The sequence below is a fragment of the Xyrauchen texanus genome, chromosome 36 (genome assembly GCF_025860055.1).
Source record: "Xyrauchen texanus isolate HMW12.3.18 chromosome 36, RBS_HiC_50CHRs, whole genome shotgun sequence".
Classification (NCBI taxonomy): Eukaryota; Metazoa; Chordata; class Actinopteri; order Cypriniformes; family Catostomidae; genus Xyrauchen; species Xyrauchen texanus.
Window position 1 is genome coordinate 31,294,911 of NC_068311.1, and position 24,198 is coordinate 31,319,108.

Consider the following 24,198-nt stretch of genomic DNA (forward strand, 5'->3'; position numbering starts at 1 on the left):
CAGAACGTTGCAGACAATAGTTGAGGCAGCTGTGCAGGATGCAGCATCGGGGCCGAAAACTAGAATGTCGTCTGCATATTGTAGCAAACAAGTCTGTGGTGGAAGCTTTGTGTCTTTCAGCGAGGCGTGCACTACAGCGGAAAATACAGCAGGCGAGTCTCGGAAACCCTTTTGCAGGTGGCACCAAGTGTACTATTGGCCCCCGTATGTGAATGCGAACAGAGGCTGTGCAGTCAAATGAGTGTAATCTGCAGGTATTTAATTTATAGTTGTACACACATCAGGCACCACCGGTGAGAGTGGAATGATTAAATCATTAATCTTGAGTTAGACGCCAAGTGCCATTGGCCTTCTTTCATAATTAATTGGAGTGTTATATGGAGAGTTAATAATACCTTTACACAGACATTGTTGTATTATGGGACCTATACCTTCCTCCTTTTCCTTGGATAGTGGGTATTGTTTTGCAGTATACCAACATGTCAGAGCGGAGTTTTGCAACATATCTGGTCTGATATCATTGAGGCCTGCCTCGTCTTTGTTGGCGGCCCATAGTGCCTGGTTGACATTTGGCAGTTCTGCAGACATCACCACAACATCCTGTATACACAGACTGGGAATATACTGTCAATTATACTGTCATTAGAGTCAACTTAGCCCCAATTTGATGCACCAGATCATGACCTAATTAGCAGAATGGAGATTCTGGTAAAATTAATATCTTGTCTATATGCTGCCATACTTTGCAGGAATGTGAGGAGGTCTTTAAAAAGCGTCATTGTCTCCCCATGCCTAGTATATGTGGTTCCTTTAAAGTCTTTACCTGACCTAGTTCTTCCTTCCTCTATTTGTGGCTGATAAAATTTTGTATCCAACAAATTAATCAATTAATATCAATTCAGTTATTTCTGGAGGTAAGGTTTTGGAAAGTATGAATCTATAATCGCGTCCAGTCAATTGACTGTGTTGTGTGGGTAAGTGAGGACCCAAAAGCGAATTAACAAAAGGAGTCTTTTAATGTAGGTTCAAGTTGCCAATAATGAAAAACATAAATCTCTCCTTGAGAGAATAAAAGTGAACATAAACAACCCGCAGAGTGGGCGATGCAAAAAACAGAAAACTTCTTAATACGCTGAGAGGCGAAACAATGTAGCAGCCGAGGGTAGCAGTGAGCGGCAACTGGCTGTAGGTCTCCCCCAGGGTTGACAAGGGTCGAGGAAGCAATAGTGGTAGTCCGCTTCTCTCGCAGCGCCAGGCGAGCTGGACAGAATACACATAACGGGTGTTAGGAGTGAACAGGTAGTTATGTGAGGCGGATGCCTACACGACAGGACTGGACAGCGACAAACCGGACAGAGCATGTATTCCTAGGAGAGAGAAACTCAAGTGAGAATTCGACAAAGGAAGCAGCAAAAACAGAGAAAGAAGTAGAGAAGACAATCAGAGGAAAACGGGAACAGGTGGGAAGAGAATTAGCGGAGTATTCAGGGAAAATAGGGAACAGCTGGAGAAGGAGAGAAGAGGGAAAGGAGAGGTAACGAAAGAGGGCAGCAGAGGGCGACAGAGTAAAGAGAAAGAACAGGGACAAGACATACCATGACAAAACATAACACGACATAACAGACTGTGTCGTAAGTTTCTTTAAAACATTTGTTGTAGAAACATTTATTGTAGAAGATACTTGACTGTGTCGGGTAATTTATTCTTTTTTTTTTTTTTTGCTAGTGCCTCTGTCATAGTTAGTGGAACGATTATTACAGTTAACATTTTCATCAGTGGTATGCAGTATTAAACATAATTACAATAGGAATTTTATGATCGTAATCAAAATTTTATGGTCATGTACAGTACTATTATGCCTATGCTATAATAGTGTTAATTCAAAAGTAATTCAACTTCTGTATTTCGATGTCTGAGTCACAATTGATGGTATTTCCCCTCTGAAATCGTAATGGGTCAGTAGGTGTTTATTCCTCTCAGACCGTCTATCCTTTTATCATGTTCTTCATCGCGTATTGGCATTGTGTTGAAAACCAGGGGCCCTCTGATCTGCAACCATGCCAATAGCGGTTTTTGATTCTATTTATCTAATGGAAATGTTATTACTTGAGTGTCAAGTTGTACTTGAATTTTATAAATTTGAACCATCGAGGTGTGACTGTAACCATACACATATCCCATGTATGTATCAGAGCTTAAATATATATATTGTAATCTAAAAATATCATAACTTATCAGATTTGCAAACGCGGATAAAATAATGTATAACTTTCTATTGTATGGTTCTGTATTTATATTTCTGAACGTTTTTATACTTCTCTCTTAACCACGGAAAATTCCTTTTCAGTGTTTCACCACACAGCTTTCATTCCCAACATTCATTCAATACATAAAAGATGATATTTTCTTTATTCAGACAACAGTCACTTATATCACACTTGTCCCTTTATTTACAGGGCTCATACAACATACACATTCTCATATGCACTCACGCTTCAGTCAGAATTCTCACACTTACAGATACAGATACTCTCACAAGCACACCAAAAAAATTTCAAACAATAACAATCATGTAACAAACAACATACAATTCTCCAAACACTCAGTTCTAAAGCCTGCTGGACTGGGCACCTTCTTCTAACACTTTTTTTTTTGTAGAACTTTATCCGTCCTCTTCCCACCTTAGTGAGGATATGTTAAACTCTGATGCAGAGAAACCCTTTCCTAATTAAATTTCCTATTTTTAATAAAAATTTTGTTTTTGATGTGCATTTGTTCAAAATGGAGTGATCAGCTCCCTTTCTGCAGCTAGCAGAGCAATAACGTTCCCTTTTTTTAGGGAGTCCAACAAATGCACATACTATACGGTTCAGAGATACCCCAACAAACAGGTCAACATAAGTTTGTCAAAAAAAATTGACCTTACCTGTTTGTGAGGTATCCCGGACGAAGCCCCCAAACTGTTAGCAATATTTTTGATCTAGTCGCGATCTCCAATTCCCCTGTCCCGTCTTTCTAAGTTCGTGCCCAGTGAGGTGCAGTCGTGAGTCTGAGTCTCTGGAGACTTCGCAAAGGAAGTAGAAAGAACGACAACACACACAGTCGGTCTGTATTCAATCTACTCAATGTTTATTAGAGCAAGCATGTCATTTATATTTTTCATGAGACAATAAGCAGCCAATAGGAAAGCAGTAATAAGGCCTAATGTCAAGGGGGAGATAATGGGTGTACAGGAAAGAGGCCATATACAGATGTTCCAGCCGTGATGCCTTACGGTTGACCTTGTTGGATGGGTGTGACCTTAATCAGATCACAGAAATAAGTATGCGGAACATGATAAAGAGGAAAAACGGTCAGCAGTTGCTAAATATATTGACTCACTATCATGCGCACTGCAGTCTGCATCTGGGGTCAACTGAACACACATGGAAGGCCAGAAACACATACACAGAGCAGAACAGCATGTACAATTTCATATTTCTCACATTCCTAAAAGAGTATATTATAAAAGAGCGGCACACAACGGAACGTCTTTTTAACATTATGGCATCCGACATCCCGCGGACGGGCCATTAAATGTACAAAATAAAAGTATGCGATTCACAAAACTGCTGTGTGTACATTGGTACACATGCCACATATCTTTGGAAAGCTACATTTCTTGATTTTCAATTTATATAAACCATTTTAAGATACAATCACAACAGCAGGTACAATCTATATCTTTGTCAGACCACCAACATATAAACAACCAATAACAAAATTTAGGCAACTCACCTATGAAGCCTCATAGTAGTCCACTGATCCATAACTTTCCGACAAAAACGGTGTTGTTTCATTGTCAAATGTCCAAACGATCAAATCAAGTAAAATGTTTAGTCCAAATCACATTATTACATCAATAAATATCCACAGACTCTTGTTGCATCATTTCAAAGCACCTGGCAGCTGTACCTAATCTTTCACATATTATCATCGGTCATAACTTCAGTTCAGATGTAAACATTTCCTATATCCGGTATCAAAATGGATGCTGCACTCTGACCATTCGATTGACACCTCATTTGACCCAATAGCAGCTTCCATGTCCTGTCCAAAGCCTTTAATAGCCAACCACAGTCTGTGTCGAATGTAAGGGCATACCCACTTTCCTTTGTTTACTGATCAAACCAATTACATCAAAGAGTGGAAATGACTGACGCATCGTATAGCCAATGAAATTCTGAAAACAGTGATATGCGGCTTTAGTTGGAGGATTAAAGCACGGTTCTGTAATGTGTGTGCGCAAAGTTGCCTTGCCATTACCGAGTGTTTTGTGCGTCTGTGTGTAAAAGCTGAAGAGTGTTGTTTTGGAACTGTTTACACATTTGGAGATTTAAATATGGTGAAACGGACGCGAAAAACAGGATTTTCACCCCAGGATGTGATATAAGAAGGCATTCATTGTGAAAATGATGAGTCTGGAGATTAAATTTCTGAAAACAATATGGATGATTCAGAGGCAGAGTAAATGTTTATGGAGAGATGAGACCTTGCTCTGGACAAGTAAGTGTTTTCTTGTGTTCCCCGTCTGTCACTCAGTCGACGTTGTGTCGCTGAGTTGACACTAGGGGTCGCTCTTGCGGAGCACGGCCATCTCTGATTTTGAGAAAAGGCCAATGAGAATTGGCGTGTGGAATTTGCATGCCACTCCCCCGGACATACGGGTATAAAAGGAGTGACGCTGCAAATACACATCAGATATCTTTTTCGGAGCCGAGAGAGCAGTCATAGAGCTGAATTGCTCTGCTGTTCCAGTCATCTCTGCAAGCTGTTGGCTTTACGGCGCTTTCCAGCGGTCATCCCCCTCGCATACTACGTTGTGCTGAGCATACACCCCTGGGCGCTTCAGCAGCTGATAAAAGAGTTACGGAGTGAATAACTTCGTTTATATATACATTTATACTCTCGTATACATATATATATATAAAAAAAAACATTAAAAGAGTGGCACAAACGGTGAAGCGTCTTTTTCAAGATGTCTTTCTGTTTGTGTGTGTTTCCTGGTTGCGGTCGTTCTCTCTCCCCGTCTGATGACCACGATCGTTGCCTCTTGTGCCTGGGTACTACCCACGCAGAGTCAGCGTTCGTGGATGGTTCATGCTCTCACTGCGAGAGCATGCCCTTGGCTACGCTGCGGTCGCGCCTCGCACTCGTAAGAGCGCGGGGCACCCCAGCCGCTCCCGACTCGGTCCTTCTACCTCACGGGTATGAGGCGGTGTCGGCTACGCTGGGGCGTATATGGGGACCTCAGTGGGAGCCTCTCCGCCGGGTACAACCCCACGGACCTCCCACTCCCGCCACGCTCGTATGCTCCAACCGAGCACTGGGGCGCTGTTGCCGGCTTCGCTTCATAGCGGACCTGCGATCACGTTCGGAGCGCCTGACGACGATGAGATTTCGATCGCGGCATCGGAGAGCGGGTTTGTCATGTCTGACGCTGAAGACTCGGCTGAGCTCCCACCCTCGGGTGCGGCGGCTCAGTCGCAGGCTGACGCGGAGCTGACAGCCATGCTTGCCCGGGCAGCCGCGAGTGTCGGGCTGGAGTGGAATCCTCCGCCCCCCCGAACCCTCGCGGCTCGACGATTGGCCACGCTCCGCCCCCGTTCCTTCCCGGAGGTGCATGAGGAGCTTACGCGCTCGTGGCGCGCGCCTTTCACTGCCCGCACGCGAGCGGTAAGCTCCTCCGCTCTCACTACCCTCGACGGTGGGACGGCAAGGGGCTACACGGCGATTCCCCAGGTGGACCAAGCGGTTGCGGTGCACTTATGCCCGCAAAACGCCTCCACCTGGCGGAACCGCCCGACGCTTCCGTCCAGGGCCTGTAGGCTGACGTCGTCTCTGACGGCTAAAGCCTACAGCGCTGCTGGACACGCCGCCTCCGCCTTACATGCCATGGCACTCCTGCAGGTGCACCAAGCCAAGGCACTTAGAGAACTACACGAGGGTAGTCCTGACCCGGGTCTAATGCAGGAGCTGCGTTCGGCGACCGACTTCGCCCTCCAAAATTCTTCCTCCCCCATCCCAGGCTGTTCCGGGAGCTGTCACAAGGAGCCAGGTAAGTGCTTCGATGTCCCTAGACTCAGCACCCCGGGCTCCCCCCGTCGCGAGGCCCCGTCTACCAGTACGTCCGACGCTATAGTCCCCTTGGTCCCTCTCGCTCGGAGTTTGGGGGTGTGGCTCGCGCTCCCCAACCCGTCGCGTTGGTTGATCAGGACAGTCCGACTCGGCTATGCGATTCAGTTCGCCAGGCGCCTGCCCAGGTTCAACGGCGTCCGCCCCACCACGGTGAGAGGCGAGAACGCCGCTGCCTTGCGTGCGGAAATCGCCTCCCTTCTACAGAAGGGCGCGATAGAGCCTGTCCCTCCAGCCGAGATGGAGAAGGGGTTTTACAGCCCCTACTTCATCGTACCCAAAAAAGATGGCGGGTTATAAACCATCCTCGACCTGCGAGTTCTGAACCGGGCTCTGCACAGACTCCCGTTCAAGATGCTTACACAGAGACGCATTCTAGCGAGCGTCCGGCATCTGGATTGGTTCGTGGCGGTAGACCTGAAGGACGCATACTTTCATGTCTCGATCCTTCCCCGGCACAGACCCTTTCTCCGGTTTGCCTTCGAGGGTCAGGCATATCAGTACAAAGTCCTCCCCTTCGGCCTGTCCCTGTCCCCTCGCGCCTTCACGAAGGTCGTAGAGGCAGCCATTGCCCCACTGAGGGAAGCGGGCGTCCACACCCTCAACTATCTCAACGACTGGCTAATCTTAGCTCACTCGTGAGACATGTTGTGTGCTCACAGGGACTTGGTGCTCAGGCACCTCAGCCGCTTGGGGCTTCGGGTCAACTGGGAAAAGAGCAAGCTCGTCCCGGTTCAGAGCATCTCTTTTCTCGGTATGGAGTTGGACTCGGTCTCAATGTTGGCGCGTCTCACCAGCGAGCGCGCACAGTCAGTGCTGAGCTGTCTGCGTACGTTCAGACAGAACACGTTGGTCCCACTGAAGTCCTTTCAGAGGCTCCTGGGGCATATGGCATCATCAGCCATGGTTACACCGCTTGGTTTGATGCATATGAGACCACTCCAGCACTGGCTGCAGACCCGAGTCGAGAGACGAGCATGGCGCCACGGCACACACAGCGTCCTTGTCACGCAGACGTGTTGCCGCTCTCTCAGCCTCTGGTCAGACCTAGCGTTCTTACGGGCAGGAGTTCCCCTAGGCCAGGTCTCCAGGCACGTCGTGGTTACGACAGATGCCTTCCAACGGGGCTGGGGTGCTGTGTGCAGCGGGCACTCAGTCGCCGGCCCTTGGACGGGCCCGCGACTGTATTGGCACATCAACTGCCTCAAGTTGCTGGCAGTACTACTTGCCCTGAGGAGGCTTTTGCCATTGATCCGGGGCAAGCACGTGTTGCTCCGGACGGACAACACAGCCGCGGCGGCGTATATCAACCGCCAAGGCGGTCTACACTCTCGCTGCTTGTCACAACTTGCCCGCCGTCTCCTCCTGTGGAGTCAGCACCGACTCAAGTCGCTGCGGGCCACTCACATCCCAGGTTACCTCAACAGCACAGCGGACGCGCTGTCGCGGCAGGTTACATCCAGGGGAGAGTGGAGGCTCCATCCCCAGGTGGTTCAGCTGATCTGGAGTCGATTCGGCCAAGCGCAGGTAGACCTGTTTGCTTCCCCGGAATCCTCCCATTGCCCACTTTGGTACTCTCTGACCGAGGCCCCCCTCGGCACAGATGCCCTGGCACACAGCTGACCCCCGGGGCTTCACAAGTATGCGTTTCCCCCAGTGAGCCTACTTGCACAGACGTTGTGCAAAGTCAGGGAGGACAGGGAGCAGGTCCTCTTAGTGGCCCCTTATTGACCCTCCCGGATTTGGTTCTCGGACCTCACGCTCCTCGCGACAGCCCCCCCCCTGGCGAATTCCCCTGAGGAAGGACCTTCTTTCTCAGGGTCAGGGCACCATCTGGCACCCGCGACCAGACCTCTGGAATCTCCATGTCTGGCCCTTGGACGGGACGCGGTAGACTTAGGTGGCCTACCACCAGCAGTGGTAGACACAATCACTCAGGCGAGAGCCCCCTCAACGAGGCGTCTTTACGGCCTGAAGTGGCGTCTGTTTGCTCAGTGGTGTTCTTCCCGTGGTGAAGACCCCCAGAGATGCGCAGTTGGATCAGTGCTTTCCTTTCTGCAGGAAAGGTTGGAGGGACGGCTGTCCCCCTCCACCTTGAAGGTGTATGTAGCCGCTATATCGGCACATCACGATGCAGTGGAAGGTAAGTATTTAGGGAAGCACGATTTGATCATCAGGTTCCTGAGAGGCGCGAGGAGGTTAAACCCCCCAGGCCGCGCCTCGTTCCCTCGTGGGACCTCTCTGTGGTCGCTTCGGGGCCTTCGGGAGCTCCTTCGAGCCCCTTGAGTCAGCAGAGCTAAAGGCTCTCTCTGAAGACCGCCCTCCTGACGGCACTCACCTCCATCAAGAGGGTAGGGGACCTGCAGGCGTTCTCTGTTAGCGAACTGTGCCTAGAGTTCGGTCCGGCTTACTCTCACGTCATCCTGAGACCCCGACCGGGCTATGTGCCCAAGGTTACCACGACCCCCTTTAGGGATCAAGTGGTGAACCTGCAAGCGCTGCCCCTGGAGGAGGCAGACCCAACCTTTACGTTGCTGTGTCCGGTGCGTGCTCTTCGCATCTACTTGGACTGCACGCAGAGCTTTAGAAGCTCCGAGCAGCTCTTTGTTTGCTTTGGCGGACAGCGTAAGGGAAGTGCTGTCTCCAAACAGAGGATCACCCACTGGGTCGTCGATGCCATCACGATGGCATACCATGCCCAGCACGTGCCGCCCCCTGCTGGCCTACGAGCCCATTCTACCAGGGGCATTGCGGCTTCATGGGCGTTGTTCCATGGCGCCTCTCTAGCAGACATATGTAGAGCCGCGGGTTGGGCAACACCTAATACCTTTGCAAGGTTCTATAACCTCAGGGTTGAGCCAGTTTCGTCCCGTGTGTTATCAGGTGACACAAACAGGTAAGTTCAGGTCAGCTGGCCAGGTGTATCGCTTGTGCATAGCGCCTTTCCCCTCCCTTGAGGTGAAGACGTGCGCTCTTTCCCCAGTTGCGTTCGCAGAAAGTGTGAACCCTGGACGTTCTTCCTCCCTAGCCTAGCGGCTGTCGAGTCTTCGGAGAGACTCACTGCCGCCCCGGTACGGGCGTCACTAGGCCTCCGTACTGAGGTAAGTGCTTCACATGTGCTGGTTGCCCCCTTCGGCAACCCCATGTGATGTATATCCCGCAAAATGTTTTCCCTACCGGCAAACCGCGTCTTCCTTGGACAGAGGGCCCTCTGCCCTGGGTCGCCGTGTTTGTAGTAACACCTCCCCACCTTTGGGTACGGTCTACCACGGCGCCGTTCCACACAATGTGCTTCCGCTGCTAGCCGGTATGACCGTGTGTGTATTCCACCTAAACCCCCCCCCCCTCTCGGGGCCGGGTGTGGTCTCCGCGGTGTCCTCCTCTTTGGAGGGACACCCCCCAGCTTGGACCATTTATATTTGGCCCCCAGCCGAACGATTGCGTTTCTTTTACAGGGGAGAAAAATAGAGAGAAGACCCCGCCTGGGCCAGCCAGTCCTTATACTTCTGAGCAGTTAGCTGTTCCCCCTAGGTGCAGGGGACTGCTTCATGCCTGCCAGTGTGTTTGGGGTAGTTATGCGACGGCTTGCTGCGCTGGCTACGAGGCACACGGAGGTTTTCCCGTCTCGCACCGCTTGTCTGCGTAACTCGGTTCAGCTCTGTGGCGTTTTCCATGGGACCCCTAGTGTCAACTCAGCGACACAACATCGACTGAGTGACAGACGGGGAACGTCTCGGTTACTGACGTAACCTCCGTTCCCTGATGGAGGGAACGAGACGTTGTGTTCCCGCTAGCCACAATACTGAACCATCCGCTGAAAGCGCCGGGTCTTTGGCTCGGCTTCTCAATGCGATACCTGATGTGTATTTGCAGCGTCACTCCTTTTATACCCGTATGTCCGGGGGAGTGGCATGCAAATTCCACACGCCAATTCTCATTGGCCTTTTCTCAAAATCAGAGATGGCCGTGCTCCGCAAGAGCGACCCCTAGTGTCAACTCAGCGACACAACGTCTCGTTCCCTCCATCAGGGAACGGAGGTTACGTCAGTAACCGAGACGTTTTATAACATATATTACTGTATATTCCGCATAAATAAGCTTTAGTTTGAATAATGAATACACATTTTGTAATTACCCTTTGTCGTGTGTTTCCTCAGTGAGTGTTTGAACCGTTTGTGTGTGTTTTTTGTATTTGTTTGTGCGTGTGTGAAGTTTTAGTTCATTGTTTGTTTCAGATCTATTGACATGCTATATAGATGTTTTGTATATTTACTGTAAATGTGTATTTATATATAAATAAGAATATATGTTGTGTTTGAGAGTCTTTGTTACAATGCTGAAATCATGGGGGAGGTGTAAGCCCATCTATTTGTTACAATGCTGAATTCATGGGGAAGGTTTAGGCCCATCTATTTGTTACAATGCTGAATTCATGGGGGCGGTGTAGGCCCATCTATTTGTTCCATAGTACATTGGCAAAGTATACAGTATTTACAGTAAATATACATACAATAATACATATTTACACACTCGAAAAGAAAAACTAATATATATATATATATATATATAGAATACAGTAAAGATGGAAAAGTTGTGTCTAGCTTTGTAAATTACATTTATTTATTCTCACTGAATCAGATAGCGATTGGGAGCCGGATACTTCTCCCCCACTCAGCAAGCGGCCACATAGAGTGGAGCAGCAGGACAGCACCTCATCAAGAGAGGAGCCCCATGTAAAGGAGAGGTCCCTATGAACCAGAAGGCTTTCAGAGAGACCCTTGCTGAGGAGCTGGCAGAGTTGGGGTCTCACTCCACAGCCAGACCCGTATCTCCTGCTCCATGAAGAGCACATCACAGGCCATTGCACATCACCAAATCTTGCACCGCTGGTCATCTGAAGTGCAGGCAGTGTCATGCAAAGACACCAGTGAAGAACTCTTCCTGTGATGTGCCTTTGTGCTTTGTACCCAAATGTGACTGCTACAATGACTGGCATGTTGCTAGAAACATGTACAAATTTATAATGGTTTGTAAATACTTTGTGTAAAAATTAATGTAAATAGTTTGTTGTGTATTTTTTATATAAACAAATTGTCCACCATAGCACTAGTTTTGACTCTTTTATATGCACAACATTTAGTTTCAAGAAGGGAAAAGGCACTCTAATGTGTTTATGCATCAGTTACTCTGTGTCAGCAAAACTAATAGTGGATCTGGATATGGAATATGATAGCTCTAAGTGGCATCTTTCATTAGAGCCCAAAATTATGACTGTACGTTGAAGCGTTCAAAAGTAGTAGCCTTTTTGTCCTAAGTTACCAAAGGGTCCTTTTGGAGTATCCAAAAGGCACTTTTGTAAAACGCCTGGGTGTACCCTTAGAAAAACATGTGTAAAATATTCATTTTTTATGGTATTGTTATAACATTTGAACTTGGACAAGGTAAGGCTTCATGCTGTGATCACATTGTGTTCTCAAGCTAATAGCTACAAGTTATAGTCATCTGCAGGCATCTGTATGCAAAAAAAAATTTCAGGCGGAAAAACAAACTTCTATTTCATTGTGTTCAAACTTCTATTACTCAAAATCAGTAGCACTTACAGTACTTCTGACTGCTGGGGAAAAAACTGTGTCCCCTTTCAAATGTGACCAAAACCATGCATGTACTCCAAAAGGTTCAAGAACAGCTTTAAATTTACTTTGGGTATGCCTTGATTAGGCATTTTAGGCAAATTTTATAGGATTGGGAAGAGTAGATGCTCTTCCTTTTGTGTGTTATTCCTTTGTGCGATCGTGATCTCTCACCTACAGATGGCCACGATCGCAGTCATTCGTGCCTGGGCACTGCCCACATGGAGACATCCTTGGATGCGTCATGTCCTCATTGTGAGGATATGACCATGGCGACGTTGAGGTCGCAGCTCACTTTCATTAGAAAGCACGGCACCCCAGCGGCTCCCCGCCTTGGTCCTTCTACCTACGTGTATGAGGCCAGTGTGGCTAGCACTGGGGGCAATTTGGGGATCCCAATGTTACCACCATCACCGGGTAAATCCCCACGGACCTCCCATTCCCCAGCACGCTCGTTTGCTCCGGTTAGGCTTCCGGATGAGTGCGGCAGCTCGTCTCAGGGCAAGTTCAACCTCTTGTTTGGTGCCTGCGAAGGTGATGAGCTCTAGAGCACAGCATTGGAGAGTGGGCTTGTCTAGTTGGACGAGAAATCTTCGGCCGGGCTTCCCCCTTCGGGTGAGATCGCCCAGTCACACGCTGAAGTGGAAATGACGGACGTCAGATCTAAGACTGAAAACAGAAAAGAACAACCACTATCTCGACACCCCTTCTTCCCACGGCCCTGCTCCTCAGTAGATGAACATTCTCAATTTTTATCACCTTTTCCTCAAGCACCACCCTCAGGCGAAAAAGTACAATCCCCACTCTCTGACTTCTTGCATTCGCACCAAGCCAGTGGAAAAACAGCAGAAGAGGAATATTATCTTCTGTTAAACTGTTGACCACTTTAAAATTGTATATAATGCTAGAGCCCCAAATGGTCACTTGAAAGAAAATAAATCAGTAGTACCATTAAGCACTGCTATTGTGTCAAACGTACAGTCCAGCAGAAATGTTCTGATGTGTTTCTTTTTCAGCGAGCACATTTGCAAACATTTGCACATCTGTTTTGAAGAAGTGTGACTAAAAAATTGCACATAGGCAAGTTCTAATGTCTCTCCGGACACTTAAGATCTGCACCCTTTGTATGCAGCTATGATAAAGTGTCCCTTATAAGTACATATTTTTAACCCTTTATAAGTTGTACTTAGGCTACATCTGTAATTTTCCAACCAAAATATTACATTCAATATTTTAAACTTTAATATGTTTGGAAATGTAGGGAGGTGCCATTTTCTCAATCTTTCCTTTGCCAGACCATCTGTGGTAAGTTTAAAAATGTTAATTGAAAATAGGAGCTGGAGGACAACTTTTTGGAATCATTCAGGTTGTGCTTATCCAAATGACATGACATTTCACCAGGTAGTCCCAAATTGTAATTTATCATCAGTGATGTAGCTTCAACATAACACAAGTATTTTCATTTATTTTTGTGTCTCTTTACTTCTAGTGGTCATAAGTGTATACATTTGGATGAAACGCCAATTCTATTATTAATACATGCATTCAAAAATGTTAGACAGGTTTCTTGGTTATCCTCTTTGGGCACCCTCTTTTGTGAGTAGAATACGGTCCTAATTTGACATGCAGTATGGAAAAAGCACACTACTTCAGCTGGTTGTCAATCTATCATTAGAATCCTCCGGTAGGAGGAAATCTATTGTTATTGACGGTTTTATTATTATTATTCTTCTTGAGCCCCAATATCTCAAAAAGTCACAGGTCAAAAGAAGCCGCAAGAGCGACCCCTAGTGTCAACTCAGCGACACAACGAATGGCCCACATTCGCCTATAGGTGGCGCTACAGGCCACGTCCCAAAAAACATATTTTCAAAGTGATGGTATTTCCACCCCATTTATTCAATTCTTCTGAAACTTAATGTACATACCTCATTTCTCATTGGGAACAAAAAAAACCTCAAGGACCCATAAGGTCCAGCAAGATGGATTTTCCTGTACAGTGAAAATTTGGGAAAACCTATAACATTTTTCTTCTCCTAAACCGTAGCTCCAATTGACTTAAAATTTGTTTCCCATGCCTATAATTGATGTCTTTCAATTTGGTACTTAGCAAAAATGAATAAAACACAAAATGACTGAAAGGGGCGTATTTATGTAAATGTCCACATTGCCTCAATATATGTGTGTCAATAAACCAAACGTAATTTTGACTGATGATTTTTCAAACCTAACATTCTTCAAGATGACATCACTCTGAAGTACTATGGAAAACAATGGCCCACATTTGCCTTTAGGAGGTGCTACAGGCCATGCCCAAATGTTCAATTTTCTGGTCAAAAATGTTCTACTTGTGTACATTGATACTACAGGCCAATAGGAAACCCCAAACCAAGAGTGGCCCACATTTGCCCTTAGGGGGTGCTACAAGCCATAACCAAATGTCCTCTTTTCAAAGTGATGGCATTTCCACATAATTTGTTCAATTCTTCTGAAACTTTCTCATTTCTAATTGGGAACAAAAAAGCCTCAAGGATCCATAAGGTCCGGCATGATGGATTTTCCTGTACACTGAACATTTTTCGTTTAGGATTCAGACAGAAAGACATGTTTTTTGGATTCCTCCATTGGGAGGGTTTAACCCCATCCCTCTACTATTTTAAATAATTTGTCATTTTGAGGTGGAATCGCATGAGGTGGAATCGCATTGCTTTTTGCAGCTATATTTACTTTTGAACTTGTCAAACATGTTTCATCTGATCTATTATTGGTCCAAACCTGGAAAGGCAAATTGGTGGAATTGGCTAAAAATGCTGTTGAAGACGCGGGCCAAGCGACATACTTGAGTGGAGTGTGGTTACTGAAGTGGATTTCTGGCTGCACAAATCAAGAGAGTTCGCACACTTTGTGTTTCTTAACACACAATGTGTGACCTCAATGTGATCATACTTAAACAACTTTGGTATAGCTTTGGGGAATGGTTGGCAACAACACACAGGATGTTTTATTAATGGACTGAAATGTACAGCATTTTTGACAATGATCTAACATGTGGTTTGTTTTTCCTCTTTAGATGCTGTCATCAGGACATTCAAAACAACACAAACAAAAATAATGGAAATCATTTCCAAATATTTAAAGTATGCACTGTATAGGATTGGAGGTGTTGGCCGTAAGAAGACTCTCCCTTGATCAATGGCACATGAAGTTTTTTAAGCATTTAAAGACCCATATTTCTTTTTGTTTTGTTTATGATTTCATGTTTTACTGTTGTTGCAGTTACTCCATTAATAAAATCGTGTTTGCCTCATGGTTTATGCTCAGGTTTGGTTGAGTGTGAGGATGTGTGGCATCGTTGTCTTCTTTGTTGGTTGGCATTGGTATATATTGCCTCGTTGTCTTGGCGATGTGCGCTCATGCCATTCGGGTGTTTTGTTGTCTTGTGAGAGCACGTTTGTTTTGGTTCTGTATCGCTGCATGTCTCTGTCTTAACGTCATACTCAGCCTCCTTGTTTGCCCATTATTAGTTTATTAGTCACCCCTGCCCTGTCTTGTTAACCTGTTGATTTCTTTCCCTATTTTAGTCTCTTAGCATTTGCTATCCAGTGCCTTGTGTGTCCAGTTGGTTGGTCTAGTTTATTCCCAGTAGGTCCTGTTTCCCCTACCTGGTTCTGTTTCAGCCCCAGCCTGGATTACCCTTTTTCCCCCTTCAGGGTAGGTTATTTATTTATTTATTTATTTTCCCCTCATTGGAATTTTTGCCCTTGTGTTATTTAATAAATTCCCTTATTTTTCAACTATGCGTTTGGGTCCTGCCTCAGCATTCTCTGACATATATAGTCTGAAATACCCATCTGTGTTCAAACAGCTATATAACACCTGTTTCACTTTAATTAGCTCACTATAATAATTAAAAACAAAGACTAAAATCTCACCAACCTCATAATTGTTTCCACTTCTGTTGCCCCATTCTAAGAAACAAACTGACCAATATTGATCCTTACATACTCAACTTTAATTTAAGCAAGATCAAATGTTGGTAGCTGGTATAATTATTTGAGGGAGGACTTGACAGGAACTTCTGATTATCAGGACTTCAATTTTACAGGAACTTCTGATGTACTATCTCCCACACCATCACCTTTCTTATGAGTGAAATGTCACTCTACAGAGAACAGAAAGAATCATCATCATTAATCAACTGTGTTAAAATGCTGAAAGAGCAAGAAATTTACTCCAATACTCATTTTAACAGCAAAAATAAGAAATAGAATGAGAATCAAAGATTTAAGAGAACAAGCTCTATCATGTCTGAAACCTGTCTGAATGCAAGTAGCTTTCTTTGCGAAATGTAGTCTGCATATTTGCAAGCAAAAACACCAGTTACAAAAACATATGCTGCAGGTATAAACTAATACCAAGGTCTCTAGAAAGAGGTTTGGTAAGTTTATATTTATGTTCCACACAGTCGGGTGATCAGTCCGGCAGTAGAAACGTCTTCCACTGGCGGGTAGCGTGCAGTAGTGCCACGCTGAGCTAGAGGATGCTGAACTTCGGTTGCGCCAAATGGGTCCTTGAAGAGTGGACATCTGGGTCAGTTGAATCATCACAGGGTCCTTTGCAGGCTGGCTGCATCACTGAGCAGCCGTGAGGCAATATCTGCCGATGCAGAGGTCCTTTGTGGACTGGGTTGCGCTGCTGGAGGGGCTGTAAGGGTCAGATAAGGTCCCTCAATGCTGGGGCCCTTTTTCAGATAGAGTGCAACAATATAGCAATAAAGCAATATAAAAGGTTTTGCTTACAAAACTATCTTGTAGCCTCTTTCATAGTCAGGCCAGAAACTCATGACGTGGTGTGTCTGCTAAAGTCTTCTTCCCCATCGAGTTCAAAATGCAGGACAAGGGTGTGTCTACCCGGTTGACATATTTATCCCTTTCTGATGAGGAGATTGCAATCTGGTGCCTTTCCGATCCTGGAGTGTAATTGGCCACTGGTGTCTGAAGTAGCCACGGTGTTGCCCACCCTAGTGTGGAACTCATTTACATAGCATAAAGTACAGTGTTAAAACAGTGCCTTTAGCATTTTACCCATGCATTATTTCTTTACCAAACCCCTTTCAAATTATTAAAGGCATCGTATGGAACAGATAGAGACCAAACATGATAAAAAAATGGTTTAGTCATCTTCCATGCATTCATTTATCCGTTAATAGGTCTGTCCCATGAACTGTTGTGGTAACAATCAATAATTATTAACATAAACGGTGCTTTGCGTGAAGATATATGTGTTGCAGTTTATATTCATTTAAGGCCTCCACACATAGGTATGAATAGATGGTGGTGGTGGGTGCAGAAGGTCCCCCTACCTGCCCCGTAAGAGGTGTCTAGCAGTTGTCTTAGCGTCTTATCTGATGTTGCTGAACATTTGTTTATGTTCATTCACCAAGGATCCAATAACAGTGTGGCACATCTTCTTCCACACCAGCAGTTAGAGAGGTACCCTGCCATAACCTGGTCCCTGGAATGCCATCTTAACTGATGTTCACCACACCAGTCATAAATTACGACTTGAGGGGTCATTTATGTGCAACTTCTAAGTGGAAAACTCATATTTATGGTAATTTTGATAGCACAAGAAGGCAGCATTAATCTAGCAAATATTTTTATATTTTAACATTTTTAACATTAGGCTTTGTATTAAATTACCCTGGAAAAATCTGTTACCACATCTGCCTTGGGGTTTCTAAAACATCTACTGAGGAATTGACAGAAAGTTTGGCTTCTTCTCTCTTCTGAATTTTGTAATCCACTGCTCTCTATATTTTTCCTCATGTGGAAAGTCGTGGAAATGTAATACTGGATTGTTTTATTTTGCTGTTTAAGCAAACGGATAAGCAAAAATAATATTTTCTGTGGTCTCCCATTCACAGCTATAGAGGTTTACCTGGCAATAGTTAACTTCCACATTCTAAAACCCAGAAGTGTGAAAAAGATATCACTGCAAAAAATATAAACACAGTCTTGTCCCGAAGACTTTTTGGTCCAAAAAAGTTTTTTTTGGTTTCAAAAAAATGTTTATGCACCAAATCAGTTTTTAATGTGTGATTCACCTCGGAGATGGTTGGTTTGGTTCATGGCTTAGAACTGTCTATAAATGATCTAATTATATGAAATCCCTATGGGGGAAAAAAAATATGGGAAAAATACTTCCAGAACCAAGTTACTTAAAAAAGTGGGCGGGCACTGTTGCACTCAATTTCATCCATTTCCACAATCCTTTTAATCTTTTCTAGGGTGTACAATCTGGAAGAGAGCCAGATTAAAACAAATACTTGCAATGTTCAAATTGTTTGCTCATTTAATGGCATCATGCTCAGTGGCTCAAATATGACCAATCACAGCTTTTCTTATATTAACCTCTGTAATAATGGATTAGAAACTAAGACTCTAACTAATATCTCACAACATTTTGAGTGATGATTGGAATGTAGGTCAGAACAATTTGGACAAAAAAATATATTGTGATTATTTTGAACAAATATTGTGATTGAAATTAGAATTAATGATTAAATAATGATTAACCTTTAAAAAAACAAAGCGTTTATTTTTGACAAAAAATTAAGACATGGGCAAACATGCTCTACTGCCAATAGAAATACTGTTTAAGAAAGGGTGTTCACACTTGAGTCTTCTTAAAAAGAACTGGACTAAAAACTTAAATAAAAAATACAGCAAAAGGTAGAGGGGGTGGGGACAGATTCACATTCTCTTCACATTGTATCTGTTCACTATGTATGTGTTTATGCCCACTTTGGATTAGGGTCACAGCCCACTTTTCATCATTAACAGTACCATATTTAGGTAATATTTTCTTAACTTGAATGCGACAGATTAAAACAACAAGCCTTTATATTGGCGAAAGCTTTTATTTTAGCAGAACACTGAAGGAAGGCATTTCCTTTTGTAGGAGAGTTTACAAGGCCATTTAATGCAGAGAAATGCTCTCATTCACTCTTCTGTCCACAGAATCACAGTGTTATGAGGTTACTTTATATTTGGAAAGTAACTTTTAGGGGCCAAGCATATTTGGAATAACACAAAGTTGCATTTAGTGAATCTAGAGCGCTGTAAATATAACACGCTCATCTCATTAGCCTCATGTGTGCGTATGTCTGATTATACAGTACTCAAACAGAGCTGCGCACATACAGCATGCAGGCTATTTATTTATTTAATTAAATTGCAGCCTTTGCGGATTGATAATCGCCAAATGTCATATCGCAATTTAGAGTTTATTTCAATTCATTCTTTATCCCTACAGCAATGTACAGATTTACAGGGTGCAGTTACTTTAAAATCTGTCTTCAAACTCAGGTCATCAGTCTCTAACATTCTGCTTAACATTTCTTTCTGTGTTACACGAAAGAAAGTCATACAGATTTGGAATGACATGAGGTTGAGTAAATATTATGACAGACTTAACATTTTTGGGTGATCCCTTAAAGAAACATGAACATGAAACTTTACAATATGTTAGTAGATGATATGGAAAAAAAAACAACCCAAAGTAGTATAGTAAATTTTTCCACAGAAATACAAAGATAATAAAATATATTAAAAGGCCTATCACTTCTGGCTTCTGGCAAAATGCTGCTCCAAAATTCTTGTGCCTTGAGTCTGTTTACGAATGACCTCCTAGAATTTCCTCCAGATTAATGTCTTTCATCCAATCATCATTGCCTGAACCAGATTTAAGCAGAGAGTCGATAAAATCAGAGTCTGCATTGATCCCGGGTACCGTATTATCATCCTCCTGTAAGAAGTCAAAGGTCAGCCGCCCTGCCCGGTTGTTCTGATAGGTTGCTGGGCTTTGGCTCATCCCTGCAAATGGGGTCGGGCATCCTTGCTGTTCAGCAGTGGACTGATTCAGGCAAGTGACCCCAGGTAATGGGGGTATTCTGGGCTGGCTAGATCTGGGAGCAGAACCTCTTATTGCAGTGTTTATAGGTAGCAGGCTAGAGTGAGGTGCTACCTGGTTGGGTGCACAAACAGGTCTTGGGGGGAAATTATTGTTACTTTGGGGTGCCACTACATTGGGGAGCCGTTTGACATCCAGCCTTGATAGCGTCCCACACTGTTTGGCACTAGTTGCCCAGCTCAAAGCAGTGTCCATCCTGTTGGTATTGGAGGTCATTTCAGACAGTTTTTGACCCAGCATGGCATCTTGAGTGACACTTGTCCTGGCATGCTGAGTGCTAGATTGGAAAGTGGCACTCTGGTTGTTAGTCCCATGGAACTGAGGCTTGCTTCGTGGAAGGCCCATTCGGGTCTGGCTGTTAGGTTGCTGTCGTAGCTGGCTTACGCAAGCTTGAGCCTGTGTGGGTCTTGGATTATGGTCTTGTCCAAGGGGAAACCTTCGCTCTCCTGAGTTAAGCACCATCTTGGTAGCCTGTCCATTGGGCAGGTGGCAAGATATGGGCTGGATGTTACTTTGGTCTGACCCATTGCCTGTCATTGGGGGAAAGATCATAGCAGGATTACAGGATTGCTGTCTGACAAAGCTTCACAAAATGGAAAAGTCCAATAATTGAATTAAGACAAAGACTAGTCTGTTGTCTATGCATGTCACTTTAAAGACTTTAGAAGTGTGTGTAAGGGATAATGTACAGTCAGCCAGTAATTTTTGGAAGATAAACCTAACAGGGTGATCAGGATCAGGTCTTGTATCATCCTGAAGGCGTTTATTTTGGGATATTGACTGGCTGACTGAACATTATCTCGCTTACATGTATTCTAATCAAATAAATGGACAAATGGACATGATATATTGTTTGGGGAAATTATTTTATTAGCTTAGTTGTAGAGACTGAGGAGTGCTAAAAATTAATTCAAGCAAAGTTAAGTCGAAAACATATGATGAGCATTGTTATGGACAATGGACAGTATTCTGAAACATTTGAGCACATATAACCATTATTGACCAATCAGATTAGGTATTCCAGATCACCTACTGATAATTAAATGCAGATTATTCCTACATTATATGAAATCAAAAATACAATTCCCACCTGAGTATAAGCTTGGCTGCTGAGCTCCAACTCCATTGTGTGGTTGTTTGTAGTCTGGTGGCGGTCTTGTGAGATGACGACTAAACTGATCTTGTGTGCTGAGTTTTTCCTGAAACATTTAAAGCAAAAGACCCATAATGACTAATTTGCTTGCATATTTTGAGGGCAACATGCAAACTGAACAAAGCTTAGCACATATGGACAACAGGACGACAACATGACATTCTAAAGGCACATGCAGTTTGCAAATTTAACTTAAGAACATTGAACTGTCAAAGCAGTTGAAATTCAACAACAAAACAACTGTCCACAGCATCTATTCTATCAAATGTGGCTATTTTGGTCATGTTTAATTATTATTTTGCCCAATAATTGCCATTTGCAACAATAGTTTACTTTTTATTTATAGAAGAAACATTTTAAAATGTGACATGTAAAAGTTTGTGGTGTCTTTCTACTTTCAACTTGATGGAATTTGTGGATGGAATTTCATTACTGCGTAGAGATCTAAAACCAATGATACACTGATGATACATGACACTTTATATCAATATAATAATAAAAGACATTCAAAATGCTGTTACTATATCAGTGATGCTGTGCTGTGACTGGCCCAGTTGTCTCTGAATATTCTGGTCCTGGCCTGGATTTTTCTGTGAATTAAGAACAGCTGACCTCTGCTGTTGGACCTGCCCAGATATATCTACAGGTCGACCATTCGCTGGTAAACGAGGTCCTGGTAAAATACCCTAAAAATGAAAAGCAAATTTTTATTACTTCTCACATATAAATTGCATAGGCATCTAACATGCCCAGAGGGGGCACCAGTGGTGGTCCTGGCTTACTAGGAGCCATAATATATTTTTCCATTAACGTAAGAACCGATAGTAACTCTTGATTGGCTTTCAGGGTTCAAATCCCGATCTAACATATTTTATTGTTAGTGAAAAACTTTTCCAATGTGTTATGGAAAAGAGCAGCTTTGATATTTTTATATTCACACCTCTTGTGTTCTGAGGGAAAAAGTAATATGAGTTTGTAGTGACATGACGAATCAACTCGATTGGACTGACCAAATTTAGACATGCAAATTTCAGCGTTTAATAAAAAAAAAAATTAGAATAATAAATAAATAATAATAATATATGTATTTTGCCTTCAGTAAAGGTTCACATTCATTCTTAATTATAAAATATACAAATAATTATATGAAAGTTGCATTCAAAATCGACTTAGCTCAAAAACCTGATGCTTCTGAACAGTATGGAGCCCCTAGCAGGACAGGGAGGGAATTTATGTTCTTAAACAGTTTTGCATTCCCTCATTACATGTCAGTGTTCCCTTGCAATATTTTTGTATTACCTCGCAATTATTATTGGATTCCCTCGCAATGGTTTTGTCCATCTCTTATGAAAAGTAACCATGGTTTAGTTAAACTATGGTATTTATAGTAAAACCCACAAAATTACATTTTGCTTTAATTCAGTATCCATATTTTAAATCTGATATTCATAGTAAAACCATAATTATTAAGGAAAACCAAAACTGTGGTAAGAAAAATCATAATTCTGCCAAAAAAATATGATTACTATGGTTTTACTACAGTAACACCATGGTTATTTGTGGTGCAAGTTTTCCTTTTGAGATTAGGTTTTACTATAGTAGCCACTATATTTACAAGAGTAAAGTTATATTGGTAACCTACTGTTAATGTAGTAAAACAATGGTTAATTTCCGTAAGAAATGGATAAAGCTACTGCGAGGGAACCCAAAACTACTGTGAGTGAAAGCAATAGTTTGTGTACTGTAGAACAGACCATTGCATTGCACAGACAGAGGTCTACTGTGATTGAATGGTTAATCCACTAGAGGGCATGCTTTGCTTAGAGTGCATCTGATGTTACACAATTCATGTACACATGTGACTTCCTGTGTTTGGTGATAGGGATTTTCCACAGCCTTTCCAACACTGTTCTATCACTTGGAGAAAATACGTCCATGCAGGGGTGTAGATTCCAAGGGGGATGGGGGAGGTAACCCCCCCAATAATCAAAACAAGGGAGTATGACACCCCCCCCACACACACACACACTTATACCATGATCATGAATGCTTCACGCTGCAACCCCCCAAATGTACAAGACAAATCTATGCTCTTGCATCCATACCTAAATCATGCCTAGACATAATGGTACCAAGGGGAGTTCAAATTATTGTGATATTCTCATAACATCCTGTCGTTTTTAATATGCCTACAATGACAAATAGGCTGTAAATAAATCCTTGCTATTCAGAAAGAACAGTTTTAAGAATTGTTGTTTCTTTCACAGCCTATATGAGAATTTTCTTAGATATCAATGAGGCTCTAAAGAATAGCTGTCAGTGGGAGACTTTGTGGTGATTTATTCAGCCACAGGGTGGGGGCACGCAATAACTGATAATCTCATAGGCCTAATTATCCCACTTTTTTCACTCTCTTACTGGTAGCAATGTGTGACATTTCTAGTTAGTTGCCCTTTAATAGTTCAGGAGACTTCTGAGATATGTCTCCTAAAATTCCTTAAGGGACATAAAAAATTTAAACATGAGATAATTGTTGGCATACAGTAAAGCATAAGGATGTTTATGAATAATATAGATCAGATAATGTGCTCTTGTAAGAATTACATCTGAAAAACTTGAGATCATATTGAAATTCCAGAATTTTGATTGTTGAATTTGGTATCTTGGCAAATCTGAGCACAGTTTGATATTTTACTGAGATGTCTTCTGAAACTAGAACAGAAAATATTTTTCTTAGGAGATAAATCAGAGAAGCCGGAGACATTTTCTCTCCATTCAATCTCATTGCTGTCTAGAAGAGAAAAGTGGGATATTAAAGAGATCTAATTTGTGTTTTTTCTTTTCTATGTCACAATGTGATCTACTGGTTTTCAATAGTTCCATAATATCTGAGGATAATGTGGAGCTATCCAAAACAACATTAGTTATACAACAAAAATAATCCTTTAATCATGTGTTGAAAAGACATAATTGTTACACATCTCTCATTAATGCAAAAAGTATTATTGGATTTCAAGGACCAAATTGCCCATGTTTTCCTGAGTGGTTATTAATATTATGCTGTTTATTTAACTTTGTAGATTGTTCTCCAACATAATGTAAGTAATTCAATTAACTCTTATTGGAATGGGGTGACTTGTCTCGTACGAAACAAAATAATTTGGAGATTGTGTCTGAGAATTGGATTTAATAGATACTATATGGGCGCCATTTGCAGTAGTGTGGTGAATAAATACGAATTATTTATATTCATAACCTGTAATAAAT

General features: G+C 43.3%; 1 protein-coding gene across 3 annotated transcripts in view; it reads right to left on the bottom strand.

The window, feature by feature from the left end:
• Positions 1–18,283: 18,283 nt before the first annotated feature.
• The window catches only part of LOC127629775 (mastermind-like protein 2), a 135,281-nt gene continuing 129,366 nt past the window's right edge, over positions 18,284–24,198 (bottom strand). For all 3 annotated transcript variants that reach the window (XM_052107013.1, XM_052107014.1, XM_052107012.1), the window contains 3 exons: positions 21,453–21,617; positions 20,869–20,977; positions 18,284–20,308 (listed from right to left, as the gene is read on the bottom strand). In XM_052107013.1, coding sequence (XP_051962973.1) covers positions 19,482–20,308; positions 20,869–20,977; positions 21,453–21,617 — 1,101 coding nt within the window. In that variant the 3' untranslated portion in view covers positions 18,284–19,481. The remainder of the gene's footprint in view (positions 20,309–20,868; positions 20,978–21,452; positions 21,618–24,198) is intronic.